At 49.2% G+C, this 13751-nt stretch overlaps 1 protein-coding gene across 7 annotated transcripts in view; it reads right to left on the bottom strand.

Moving 5' to 3' along the window:
- Positions 1-182: 182 nt before the first annotated feature.
- LOC310661421 (transcription initiation factor TFIID subunit 1-like) overlaps positions 183-13751 on the bottom strand; it is a 46897-nt gene continuing 33328 nt past the window's right edge. For 4 of the 7 annotated variants that reach the window (XM_083407365.1, XM_083407367.1, XM_083407366.1 and 1 more), the window contains exons 30-40: positions 11700-11767; positions 11329-11451; positions 9823-9915; positions 8668-8752; positions 6677-6744; positions 6468-6584; positions 5363-5488; positions 4099-4197; positions 3679-3826; positions 1844-2021; positions 183-587 (exon numbers count right to left, since the gene is read on the bottom strand). In XM_083407365.1, the coding sequence (XP_083263491.1) occupies positions 368-587; positions 1844-2021; positions 3679-3826; positions 4099-4197; positions 5363-5488; positions 6468-6584; positions 6677-6744; positions 8668-8752; positions 9823-9915; positions 11329-11451; positions 11700-11767 (1325 nt within the window). In that variant the 3' untranslated portion in view covers positions 183-367. The remainder of the gene's footprint in view (positions 588-1843; positions 2022-3678; positions 3827-4098; positions 4198-5362; positions 5489-6467; positions 6585-6676; positions 6745-8667; positions 8753-9822; positions 9916-11328; positions 11452-11699; positions 11768-13751) is intronic. The other 3 variants (XM_083407369.1, XM_083407370.1, XM_083407371.1) reach the window with 1 other exon arrangement.

Raw genomic sequence — 13751 nt, 5'->3', positions numbered from 1 at the left:
GCTGCAATCCCAGAGTCGGCCACGACTGGACCTAATGGTTCTCTTAGAATGGCAATGGTGCCCACCTGAGAGGTGTCAGAACTGAGTTCTGGCTGGGAAAAACACTATCGGCAACATACGGCATTTGCTGGGAAAATGAGACTTTTGTCATGAGTGCTTGTGTGAACAAAGAACAGCCCTCATTCAGTTGCTAGTAATTTTTTTATTATATATGTACACACACCCCTTTATACACAATAACAAATTATATATAAAAAGGACCAAAACAGGTGTCTCCAGTTTAGGAGGAGACACATTTGGATGCAAACAAAAAATCTTTACATTTGAGTCCAGGGTGCAAATTTATCAATCCCCCCAGGAAAGGGGCTCATTCATCTGAATCCAGGTCACTGTCTCCTGCGATGGAATGGAAGTCTTCACTATCTTCCTCATCCTCCGACAGATGAACCTGACTTAACACACTGGGGCCACGCCTCTGGTCCTCCTCTTCTTCCTCTTCCTCTTCCGAGACCTCATAACCCCCAATGCTGCTGAAGCTAGTATCTCGGGTGTTGGATTTGGGGTCAGGTTCCTCGTAGCTACCGTAACTGGAGAAAGAGAGAAATTTCACGGTGATGCTTTTGTTATTGATCCTGCATGCCGAGCGCTTTACAGAAGAGAAATCGTGCGGTGAAGGGAAACACGAAAGTGTGGCAGATAAATGTTTACTTGGTGCTTTTCTGCAGGTTTTTAGCGTCAGGAGTGCCGCAGGATCAGGCCAAGGGTCTGCCTAGTGCAGCATCCCGTTTTCAGTGACCTATCAGATGCCCATGAGAAGCCCGCAAGTGGGGCTTGAGGACAATAGCATCCTCCCCACCTGTAATTCTGAACAGGTATCCAGAAACAGACTGCCTCTGGCAGGAGAATATAGACTTTTTCTGTTTTTTGTAAAGCATCTAAGCTGGTGGCCATCTCCTCTGGGGCAGGGTTTCCCAAACTTTGGTCTCCAGCTGCTGTTGGGCTACAACTCCCATCATCCCTAGCTAGCAGGGATGATGGGAACTGTAGTCCAAAAACAGCTGGAGACCTGAGTTTGGGAAACACTGCTCTGTTGCAAGCAATACCGCCATAACTAGCACTCGAGACTGCAACATTTGGGTTGCTGTGCTAGATGTGGTTATGTATGTGTTCCAGGCAGAAGCCCAGAGATTGAACTCTGCTCAACTTTTTTAAAAAAGCCTTTTAGAGACAGAACAAACCTTTCAAAGGCAGCTGAAACAGCAATGCGTAGGTTTAAGCCTACATGGCAACAACAATGCTCCACGCTTCGTAATTTTATGTACATTTAATAACTATTCCAAATACATTTTAAAATGAAAGGCAAGGCTGTGATCCTGCCCATAACTAGGCCTATGAATCACATCTACAAAAGAAGCCATGGAATGGCACCCCAGAGTTACTACTAAAGGACTGTTCCGATAGCATTTGGTGATGTTACTTATCTGCTTCCGGCATCACAGCAATTGAAAAAAGGAATTGCTCTCATTGTTTTAGCGGCTGTGTTTTCTGTTGATTTTGGTTGGGGGGTTTTGCTGGGCTTTCTCCCGCTGCGGGATTTCCCTCCCCAACCCCTGCCTGGATTTTAGAGTTTTAACTGTGAACTGCGTTCAGCATTTTCTTGTTTGAGCAGCCGGCCCAGAGAACTTGGTTGGATGGAGGGCACAGAAGTGCAACAAGTTAGTCAACAGAGGAGCAGTAAAGAGCAGAGAGACCCAGGCCTCGTAAGCATTGGCACTGCCACCCTGCATCCGTGAGAGCCAAGCGCTTGCTTACTGCCTCCAACAGCACATTTGTCGGTGGTTACCTGGCATTGCTGTCTTCCAGGGCATGTGATGTCTCTCCTCCAGCTCCCTCGTAGGACATCATGCTCTCTTCGTTATCCATGCCCATCCGCGTGTTCTCTTGAAGAACGTGAGGCTGCTTGGGTCTCACGGCACTGGACTCCACGTCGGAATCGCTCCCGCTTTCACTGAGCTGAATAGCTGGGCAGAGAAAGGGTAGCCACATTGCAGTTACCCGAGCCCGATTTCCTGATTTTCTCAAGTAGTTTAGCATTCTGGCTAAGCCGCAGTTCAAAAACACTCTGCAGCTCAACAAGGCAACTAGGGCTGGGCGATGAGGCATCAATATATCACCCCAAACTGGTTCAAAGTCCACATCGCACTGGTTTCCTAAGATTTGACATGGCAACGTATCGCAAATCACAATGTGTCTTTGCGCTATGTAGAAGAATCACACTGTGGGGGAAACGGTGAGGTTTCTTTCCTCCCATCTCCCCTTCTGTGTGTGTGCATGCAAATGTCTGTGTCTTCTTCCTTTTTCTTCCCTGCCATCCAGCTCACTGGCAGAAGAAAATACAGCGGTGCCTTGGTTTAAGAAAAGCTTAGTGTATGAACAACTTGGATTAAGAACACTACAAACCCAGAAGTAGGTGTTTTGGTTTGTGAACTTTGCCTTGGAGGCAAAATGTGTTCTGCTTCCTGTTGAGTGTGTTCCATTTGTAAATTGAATCCCTCACTGCTATGGGAAAGCACGCCTTGGTTTAAGAACGGACTTCTGGAATGGGTTAAGTTTGTAAACCAAGGTACCACTATCAGTGTTTCCATTTTTACTTCCTGGTGTTTACATTGTTGTCTTCCCCAAAACAGCTTCCCTCCATATTTTAGAGGAAATGTGCCAATTAAAAAAAACATCTGTACTATAAAATAACAGTTGTAACAATATGTTAAGTAGAAGCAGTTGCCTGGACACGACCCCGTCCGCCTCTACATAGTTCCATCCTTATTTCAGATATCATGATATATTGCGATGTTTAGCTGGTGATATATCACGATGTAGAAAACCAGACATTGCCCAGCCCTAAAGTCGACCACTGGCAGAGTTAGTGTCATATGGTAAACCGGGAGTGGCGAAGTCCCCCCCCCCCAGACCTGGAAGCCACACTAACTCATAACCACTCTTCTGGGGTCCATGTGCCAGCATGAATCTTTGAGCTACTAACTTTTTGCCACGTTATGTCATTTGCAACCTAAGGCTTTCCCAAAATGCAGGCTCCTCAGCAGGGGAAGGAAACGGCTTTATTAAACATCTTTAGGCGCCTGGCAAAAACGTTCCTCTTTAGCCAGGCCTTTGGCAGACTGAAATCCAAAGCCCTTCTAAAATGTGTTGGGGAGGGGAGGGTTATTGGGGTGGGTTTTGTTTTTATTGTGTATTTTGCGTTTTTATATTGTGAGTTGCCCCAAGACATGTGGGTATAGGGTGGTATGCAAATTTAATAATAAGACAAAGGCTATATTCCCGTGAAGGAAAGTGGTGAGCTCCCGTTGCTCGGTCCCTGCTGCTGCCAACCTAGCAGTTCGAAAGCACATCAAAGTGCAAGTAGATAAATAGGTACCACTCTGGCGGGAAGGTAAACAGTGTTTCTGTGCACTGCTCTGGTTCGCCAGAAGCGGCTTAGTCATGCTGGCCACATAACCCAGAAGCTGTACGGCGGCTCCCTCGGCCAATAAAGCGAGATGAGCACCGCAACCCCAGAGTCGGCCACAACTGGACCTAATGGTCAGAGGTCCCTTTACCTTTATAGAGAGAGATGGACCCATCACCTGACTTGGCCCTGCTGTGTATAGAGGGACAACTTACACATGAAAGGGTTGTCGCCTTCCTCGTCGCTGCCGTCATCGTCCTCTCCGTCTGACATGAGCAAGTCCTCGTAAAGGACGCTGGCCTGAGGCTGCTGCGCCGAGCCTTCTTCCTCGTCGGCCAGGTCTCCATCGCCATCTTCCACTTCCTGTCAGGGCAGAACAGCCGGTGGTTAAAAAAGATAGAGAGAGAGAGAGACGGGAGGGCAGCTGCCGGCGCCTGCCGAGATGGGCATCTCTCTACCCGCGGACATCCCTCACCGGCAAGGCCGTCTCTTTCTAAAGAACAACGCTGGGCCCTGGCTTGCGTTTCCAGGCACTGCTACCGACGTCCCTCAGAAGGGGCCCTGAGCTGCCGCAGCTTCTGCCGCGAGGGCAGAAGTTCAACCCACAAACTCGGGATGGGATCAAAGATACTCACTGGGGCTGGAGTCTTAGGTTTCCCATCCTCATCCTCATCAAACCCTTCAATATCTACGTCAGAGTCTTCCTCGCCCAGCCTACCTCGGCCCTGCCGCATCTGAGTGGGGAACAGAGACAACACGGTTGAGGAAGGGAACAGGCACTCGGAAGCAGGCCGCAGCCGAGGGGAAAGACCCGCCCGGGACTTGCGGCACTTTCCTAAGCTCTTGCTTCTGAAATGCCTTCCTACGCTTCCCCCACGGCTTCGCACCTCCAGGACTTGCTCAGGGTATCAAGCCAAGTCACAAAAGCCTACAAGCGCAAAGGGCCTCTTAAGATGCTGGCGGACAGCATTGCCTTTCCTCCACTGCCCTCTCTCTCCCCAAGAGCAGAGAGCCACCTTCCTGCAATGGCAGAAACCCATTTCGCAGGGCAACCTGGGTTCAAAACCCACAGCTGCAAACTTGATGCCCCGCTTCTGCCATGCCGCTGCATCCTCTGGTAAACGGGTGAAGACAATTCTGTCACAGCACTTTTCTGCAACTTCGTGTTTACACAGCCCCTTGCCCTTTTCTTTCCCCTCCTGCTACAAATCACGCCACGTTTAGGCCCATCACATAAAAAACCTGCACAAAACGTATTTATCCCCAGTTAAATGGCCCAGAGCATGCGTCCAATCCCTTATCTCCAATAAATGCCTCTTCCCCTATTCGCCTACAATACAGGCATCGTGCGATTGGAACCTCCACAATATAAATTCTCTCCGGATTTGTGGCGTGCCAAGTTCTCATGTTCCACTAAAACCAGAGGAGGACTGGCTACCTGGTATTGCTGTAGCATATTAGTGCTCAGCCCAGAAGGGCTTTTGGCTTTATGAACTGCTTTGACACAGTTTCCGCTTGAAAAGGGTAAGGGCTAAACCGTGGCCCTTCTAACGCCATGTGAACCATTGGCTTTTATTTTATCCACTCTCTATTCATAAAGTAAGAAAGAACACCAAGCCCTTTCCCAAGGCACCTTGGAGCTAATGGGCTTCCTCCTCCACAATTCCCAGCTATACAGGTTTTATTGAAAATCTTTACAACAAAGCCTCCTCCCACATCTCTGTCCCCATTTATTTGACCAGGAATTAACAATGATGCCGAATTATATCCATTTTGATACCGCATGCCCTGTTACATACTTTTTGTGCGGCTTTGGCCACAGGGAAAGCTATAACCCCTCTCTCCCCTGCCTTTCCCAATAGATATATTTTGCCCTCTTTGCTTCCAGACTTTTCTGACCTGTATTCCCTGCTTCTCAGGGGTGGTTGTGGGAATATCCAAAGCAGACAGAATGCTCTCATCTTGGTAGACCGAGGCGTCGTGGGACATGCTGAGGGAAGTGTTGGTGTCATACAGATCTGGCGGCTGGAGTACGTTTGAAAAGAAGAAATCAGAATTTCTTAGCAGTTTGGGAATGGCTCCTGCTGACTGTGGTTCTCTCTATAGTAAATGACTGGAGATTTCATCCCCTTTCTCAGGGGAAAAACCCAGAAGCAATAGGGAAACGGGTAACAGATTCCAATATGCAACACACACAGGGGAAGTGTCCAAAGGTCAGGCAGGGGGTGAAATAGGAGCCCACTGCTATGGAAGCAGGTATTGTGGGATTGTATGCTATCTGGTTTCAGATACAAAAAGCTTATATGGAGTTCAGTAGAAGGAAAGAGACAGCAACAACCCTTGTCAGGAGGAAAAGAGGGCAGAATAGAGAGGACAAAAGGAGGATGGGGAAATTGACTCAACCTGCAATGCACTGTCTGTTGGTCAACCCAACACCCAATTTGGCCATGCTGCAAGGAAGCAGGAGGACTGCTAGGCCATTGCAAATTATAATAATATAATATATAATAATAATAATTTATTATTTATACCTCGCCCACTGAGTGGTTTCCCCAGCCAGTCATGCTGGCCACATGACCCGGAAGCTGTACGCCGGCTCCCTCAGCCAGCAAAGCAAGATGAGTGCCACAACCCCAGAGTTGGCCACGACTGGACCTAATGGCCAGGGGTCCCTTTACCTTTAGCATGCTTTGTATGCCACCAATTCCAGATTCAAGCTCTGGCCTCTCCAGTTTAAAAAAGGAGCTGGTGATAGGAGAATCTCCTCCCTGTCTAAGCTGCTGGAGAGAACTGGTTTAGCTGAACAACAGTCTCTCCCAAAGACTCCTTCCCAACCAGACGCCTCCCGGTGCTACTAGGCCAAGCCTGTGGCTCAGAAATCTAATAAAACAAACCCTTTCCACAAGTGTGTGTGATCTTCTGCTGCAGCCCCACCCCATGCTCGGGCCACAGCATTTGAGAGCAAAAGGGGGTCCTGGGAAAAAGCTTTGGTGGGGAGCCTCACCTGGGGAGTGTAGGGCCCAGGGGTCATCGGGTCAAGGCTTTCCAGATCTGCCTCCTCCAAGGCCGCTTCTTTGGCAGTGCAGATATCCCTCTCCAGCTGCGTCAGGTGCTCATCATACTGAAGGAGCGAACAGAGAGAGAGAAGGGTTTGCGGAGGCTGTCGAGAATTCAAAGCGGTCCTTGGCAGGCTCAGCTTGCTGGGCCACTTACCTCTGCCAGCGTCTGGTAGCAGATGTTCACAATCTCCTGAGCTGTTTTTGTGTATTGGCTGTCAGGCCCTGAAATGGGGGAAAACAAAGGAACAAACCACATCTCCTTAGTGCTGGCCTGCTGGTACCTGAGCCCAGGAGAAAGCCACTAGTTCCACGTGGCCCTCTTCATTTCAAGGAAGCAGAGATCCAGGTAAGTACTGCTTTTGCGATACAGTCATAGGTAAAGGGATAGGGGCCCCTGACCATTAGGTCCAGTCGTGACCAACCCTGGGGTTGCGGCACTCATCTTGCTTTATTGGCTGAGGGAGCCGGCGTACAGCTTCCGGGTCATGTGGCCAGCATGACTAAGCCGCTTCTGGCGAACCAGAGCAGCGCACGGAAACGCCGTTTACCTTCCCGCCAGAGTGGTACCTATTTATCTACTTGCACTTTGACATGCTTTTGAAGTGCTAGGTTGGCAGGAGCAGGGACTGAGCAACGGGAGCTCACCCCGTCGCGGGGATTCAAACTGCCGACCTTCTGATCGGCAAGCCCTAGGCTCTGTGGTTTAACCCACAGCGCCACCCGTGTCCCGTGATACAGTCATGCCTCGGGTTAAAGTAGCTTCGGGTTGAGCGTTTTTGGGTTGCGCTCTGCGGCGACCCAGAAGTAACGGAACACGTTGCTTCCAGGTTTCGCTGATCGCGCATGCACAGACGCTCAAAATGACGGCACATGCATGCGCAGACGCGGCAAATTGCAACCCACACAGATGCGGGTTGTGTTCGCTTCAGGATGCGAACGGGGCTCCGGAACAGATCTCGTTCGCATCCAGAGGTACCACTGTACACACCCAGAACTGTACACACCCAGTTTTGCCAGTGTGCAACTGTGGCAACTGTGAGTGATATCTTTCAAGGACTCTTTTACTGGGAAGCTGCTTGTCTCAGCCAGCCAGCCAGCCAGCCAAAATTTACAAGATCTCCTTGAGCTCACTTAAATAGCCCTTGGGATTTAAGTAAAACCAGTCCCCTCTTCCAGGGGCAGCTAATGTTTCTTGGCTTTCTTGCTAATCCTCCAGGGATGGTTTGCCTGTAGTGGATGTGGTCTTTTGCACACTCTTGCACACACACCAGGCATGCAGCTGCTCCCAACAGCTGGCTGGAAGTGCTGGTGTTGACCTTTAAAGCCCTAAACAGCCTCGGCCCAGTATACCTGAAGGAGCGTCTCCACCCCCATCGTTCTGCCCGGACGCTGAGGTCCAGCGCCGAGGGCCTTCTGGCGGTTCCCTCGTTGCGAGAAGCCAAGCTACAGGGAACCAGGCAGAGGGCCTTCTCGGTAGTGGCACCCACCCTGTGGAACGCCCTCCCATCAGATGTCAAAGCGATAAATAACTACCTGACATTCAGAAGACATCTTAAGGCAGCCCTTCAGGGAAGTTTTTAATCTGTGATATTGTAGTGTATTTTTGGTTTCTATGGAAGCCACCCAGAGTGGCTGGGGAAACCCAGCCAGATGGGCGGGGTACAAATAATAAATTATTATTATTATTATTATTATTATTATTATTATTATTATTATACCTCCCCCCTTCCCATATATCAAATTATCAATCAGGGCACTGGGCTGAGTGAAGGGAGTTAGAGCTTTCCACCTCCCCAGCTTTTGCTACTGCCACCAAAATTGGTGGGATCTTGGAGGACCGATAAATACATTGCTTTGGGGGAAGACAGATTAGAGCCCCGAGGCTTTGGATTAAGTTATCTGTCCTGTCCTGTTTGTGCCTACTCAGAGAGTACGAATGGGCCCCAGGAGCTAAAGAAGCGTAACAGGAGAGCGCCCAGAAAGAAGAAGCAACTTTCATCAAGGGACCCAGCCACGTTTTAGGAAAAGAGACTTATTGATGTCTTCATGAGATGTGGAGTCAGGCTCAGCTCTCGCCCTGAAAACTCTCCACAAACACGCGTCAATGGGCTACAGATGTGGCACAGAGCCAAAGGGGTTGCTCACCGTTGTATCTGATGCTGTTGGCAAGGATCAGGTTCACGTCATCCAGAAAGACTTCTCGGTTCTGGTATTTGTGTTTGGAAATATTCTAGAATGAACAGAAAGGAGGCAAGGCGGGAGTGTAGGACTTTAAGGAATCCGTGTGAAGACTCTGATTCTGGCCTGCAAAATGTCCTGTCCCCCTCCGGGCCAACTAGGGGCCACTTCTTTCCGCACGCCCCGTTGTAGGATCTCAGCATTCTGGGGATCCTTTCAAATGTGAAGCTGCTGCTCCCCATCTCTCTCTCTCTCTCTCACACACACACACACACACACACACACTCAACAGGACCCAAGCCAGAGTTATCCAAAGGCAGCACATGTCTCTGGGTTATTTATTTCTCCGCATGACTTTTTGGCCCCCAAATCAGCAGCTGGTGGCTGAGGCTAAGGAAACAGAAGGACAGTGGTACCTTGGTTCTCAAACGCCTTGGTACTCAAACAACCTGGAACCCAAACACTGCAAACCCGGAAGTAAGTGTTCCAGTCTGCAAACTTTTTTCGGAAGCAGAATATGCTCCGTTTAGAGTGTTATGCTTCCAATTTGAGCACCACACTTCCGTTTTGAGTGTTACACTGGGGTCTGTCTGTTTTTGCTATTTATTTTGCGTTTTTGTTTTTGTGGCTCTGTTTTTGTTTTTGTGGCTGTGTGGAACCTAGTTCAGCTACTGATTGACTGTGTGACTGCAGTACATTGTTCATTGCTTTCATTTTATGGATCAATGGTCTCATTAGATAGTAAAATTCATGTTAAATTGCTGTTTTAGGGGTTGTTTTAAAAAGTCCGGAACGGATTAATCAATTTTGCATTACTTTCTATGGGAAAACACGCCTTGGTTTTGGAACGCTTTGGTTTTGGAACGGACTTCCGGAATGGATTAAGTTTGAGAACCAAGGTACCACTGTTCTTCGCCCTCAGCCCATATATTTTCATACTGAGTTTCTATTCTTGGTACTTTATCTAAGATTTAAAATACAGCCAGTCAACCAGCCGGGGCCTTTGCTTCGCTGCTAAGGGTTTGTTTATCGTATTCGACAAAACCTATCTGATGCTCAGTCATAAGATAACCTCTTAAGTGGTTTACAAAAGGCAGTAAAACGTAAAAGCACAGTACGCACCTTCCGGATTGTCTCTAGGTCCATCGGGCTGACAATGACTTTGTAATAATCTGGCACGAATTTCTTGTTTACAGGATGGTGGAAAGGCCAAGACTGCAAGCGACAAAAGGGCAAGAGAGATGATGAGCAAGCCGCTCTTGCAGAGTGAAGTGAATCCGGTTCAGGAAGCCCGCAATTTGCGCGGGATCTGTGTTACAGGAATCACGCCCAAAGCCAAAATCACACACTGGATGCAATGGTGGGTAGGACTACCCAAGCTTTTTTCTCTGCATCCCCACCCCCTTTTATTTTATGGGTGTGTTTTTTAATTGCCAAGCGCATACAGCTGAATGCACAGAAGTTAAATGGGCACAAGCTGTGGGCTTCATGAATCTTCAAGAGACACTGGAAGGCTTTTGCAGAACACCTAGCTGAACCTAAAAGAATCGTTCCATTTTCTGCACCTGCCAGCAAATCCCAAACCCTCTGGTGGTTTGCTTGCAGTCTGCTACACCATTTTAGCCAAACCCAAGCAAATACAGGGATAAGAATACTCCAGACTTTTTGGCTTAGAGAAAAAGGCAAGCAAGAGGTGGCGTGATAGAAAATTTTATATATATAAAAGGAAATGAAATTTTCCACGGCGTGCAGAAATGTGGATAGAAAAAGGGCTTTCTCCCTCTCTCACAGCTCTAGAATTCAAGGGCATTGAGTGAAGCTGAAGGTTGGAAGAAAAGGCAAAAGGTAAAGGACTCCTGGACGGTTAAGTCCAGTCAAAGGCGACTATGGGGTTGCAGAGCTCATCTCGCTTTCAGGCCGAGGCAGCTGGCATTTTGTCCACAGACAGCTTTCTGGGTCAGGACTAAACCGCTTCTGGCACAACAGGACACCGTTGCAGAAAACAGAGCGCATGGAAACGCCGTTGGATAAAGTACTTCTACGGGAAGCATGTAGTTAAACTGGAACTTGCTCCCACAAGAGGCAGAGATGGCCACCAGGCTTTTAAGAAGAATTAGACAAATTCAGAATTAGATGCAGGTGGCACTGTGGGTAAAACCTCAGCGCCTAGGGCTTGCCGATCGCATGGTCGGCGGTTCGAATCCCCGCGGCGGGGTGAGCTCCCGTCTTTCGGTCCCAGCTCCTGCCCACCTAGCAGTTCGAAAGCACCCTTACGTGCAAGTAGATAAATAGGTACCGCTTTATAGTGGGAAGGTAAACGGCGTTTCCGTGTGCTGCGCTGGTGCCGGATCGCCAGAGCAGCTTTGACCCGGAAGTGTCTCCGGACAGCGCTGGCTCCCAGCCTCTTAAGTGAGATGGGCGCACAACCCTAGAGTCGGACACGACTGGCCTGTACGGGCAGGGGTACCTTTACCTTTAGACAAATTCACAGGGGAGAGGGCTATATATGGCTGCTAGCCAGGATGGCTATGCTCTGCCTTCCAGAGCTGGAGGCACCAATGCTTCCGAATGCCATTTTGCTGGAAACCACAGAAGGGGACCACCACAATATGCCAGGGGCAGACCTACATCAGGAACAGCCATCATCTTCTGGGTGACAATGTTGTCCAGAATGAAGGAGAAGGCCACTTGGTCGTCATCATCCAGTAGGGGGTTAATTGCCTTTTCCAAACGAGCCAGTTTGTCTTCCTTCTGAAAGGGGCACAAAAGTACAGAAATGCGCACAGATTCACAGCAACTCCTTTATAACACACACACACCCCAAAAAAAATTCGGCTGTACACTAGAAAGGACCACAGCTCACTGGCAGAGTTCAATCCTTGTCATTTCCAGGTAGAACCGGAAATGTCTCCCCCTGGAGAGTGGCTTTCACTGTGAGCAGTCCTGTGTTGGTCACAAAGCCACAAGCAATCTCTCCCTCCCTCCACACCCTGACTTGCCTCTTTTAATTTTTGGTCACAGAGGTCCAGCATCGACTGAGAGATCTGGGTCAAAGAGTGCTTTGGGCCTGCAAACACATGAAATAGAAAATTTAAGGTCTTGTGTATATATATATAATAAATGTTCATAAATGTACCAACCAAAAGCATACATAAATGTGTGGACCACATGTCTGGAGCAGCACAGGAAGACCGCCCTGAAACCATTTTGACTCCCAAACCGACCAAATGTTTTCTCTGCAAGGAGGGAGGGGCTGGGGGAGCCTTCCCATTGTCTCAGGAATTGGGAAATCACCATCTCAAAGGAATGGCCAGACTACCAGGAAAGGCAATCAGATAAGGCATTATCTGATAACCTGGCAAGACAGGAAAAACAACAACATTCAAATTTCTGTTGTAGACCACCTTTTCTGTGATGTAGGTATGATGTTTGTGGGGGGTGGTCTTGGGTTACCCCCCTTCTGTGATGTATGTATGTTGTATAGAGGGGTGGTCTTGAGCTCCAGGGCAGGGAAATTAAAATGTCTATATAAGGGCAGGCACACCTTGGTTGTGGGTCCTCCTCCTTCTCCTGAATGTGAGGGGAGCACCCTGTTGCAACAGTTCAATAAAGATCAGGCTTACAAGCTGCTTTGCATCTCAATATTCTCTGGTTGGCCTCTTATTTTCTCTGACAGATGGAGAACCTGCAAAGGACTCTATAAGGGCTCTTGTGTCCCCGATAAGGGAGTAAGGGCAGATTTTTGTTTATTACACACACAAAAGAAACATTTATTGTGGGGTGCCGCTGTTGCGAGCTGCCTTGAGAGCCTTGCTAGGTTGAAAGGAGAATCACAGGTTTAAGATTAGGTTAGTCGCATCTCCCAGTGGCACTGAGAGCTAACTCAGACTCATCAAGAGTCTCAGGGAGCAGACTCTCCCCTTTTGCAACCAGCTGGTATCCCCCTCCCCAGCTGTTTTGGAACTGCAACTCCCATCAGCCCCAGCCAGTAAGGTCTGGGACTGATGGGAGTTGTAGTCCAAAAGATCTGGGAGGGCATCAGATTGGCAAAGGCTGCCCTTTGGTGGGAGGGAGACTGAGAAGCAACAGGCAAAGCAAGCTGCTGGGAGATCACAGAACCAGAGAAATAATAATAATAATAATAATAATAATAATAATAATAATAATAATAAAAAGAAAATAATAAAAATAAAATAAAAGGAGGGGGTATCACAGCTCTTCCTAAGTAGTCCAGAAGGACTAGGTTCAGTTCTAACTGAAAATCACCCGAGGCAACATAGGTGCCGATCCTGCTGATAAATCGGACAAGGAGAGGAAAGGAAATCAGCCACACCGAGAGAAGAGGAAAACCAGGAAACTGCAGGAAGGAAATATGCTGGCAAGCTACAAATATGTAAGGCTGTCGGTCAAGGAAACAGCTGGACACCTAATGAAGATAGGACAAATACCATATTTTTCACTCTGCAGGACGCACCGGACCATAGGAGGGGGAGAACGGGGGGGGGGGGGAATTCTTGTTCTCCCCCTCTAAAACAAGGTGCATTCACCCAAAGCCTCCTGAGCGCAGCGGGAGTTACCGCTGCGCTCTGGAGGCTTCAGGCGGCTACCTTGGAAGCCTGGAGAGTGAGAGGGGTCGGTGCGCACTGACCCCTCTTGCTCTCCAGGCTTCAGTGAAGGCAACCCAAAGCCTCTGGAGCGTGGCGGGAGTTCCCGCTGGGCTCTGGAGGCTTCAGGTTCCTTTCAACCTGCTCTTTGGGGCTGGCAGCGCTTCCCCCACCGCCACCCCCAAAGAGCAGGTCGGGGAACAGCGCAAAGGCTGCGCGCAGCCTTGCCACTGCCCCCCGAGCTTGTGGGGCTGGTGGTGGGGTAGCAGGGTGAAGGCACCCCGCTGCCCTGCAGAGGCTTTGCACAGCCATCCCCAAGCTAGAACAGCGAAACACAGCACTCCATCTCGCTGTTCTGGCTTCGGGGACAGCCTTTGTAGCCTCCGCAGGGCAGCAGTTTGTGCCTTCACCCCGCTGCCCTGCGGAGGCTTTGCGCAGCTAACCCCA

This window comes from Podarcis tiliguerta, assembly GCF_965153285.1.
Source record: "Podarcis tiliguerta genome assembly, chromosome: 13".
In the NCBI taxonomy this organism is placed as follows: domain Eukaryota; kingdom Metazoa; phylum Chordata; class Lepidosauria; order Squamata; family Lacertidae; genus Podarcis; species Podarcis tiliguerta.
This window is presented reverse-complemented; position numbering and strand designations above follow the sequence as displayed.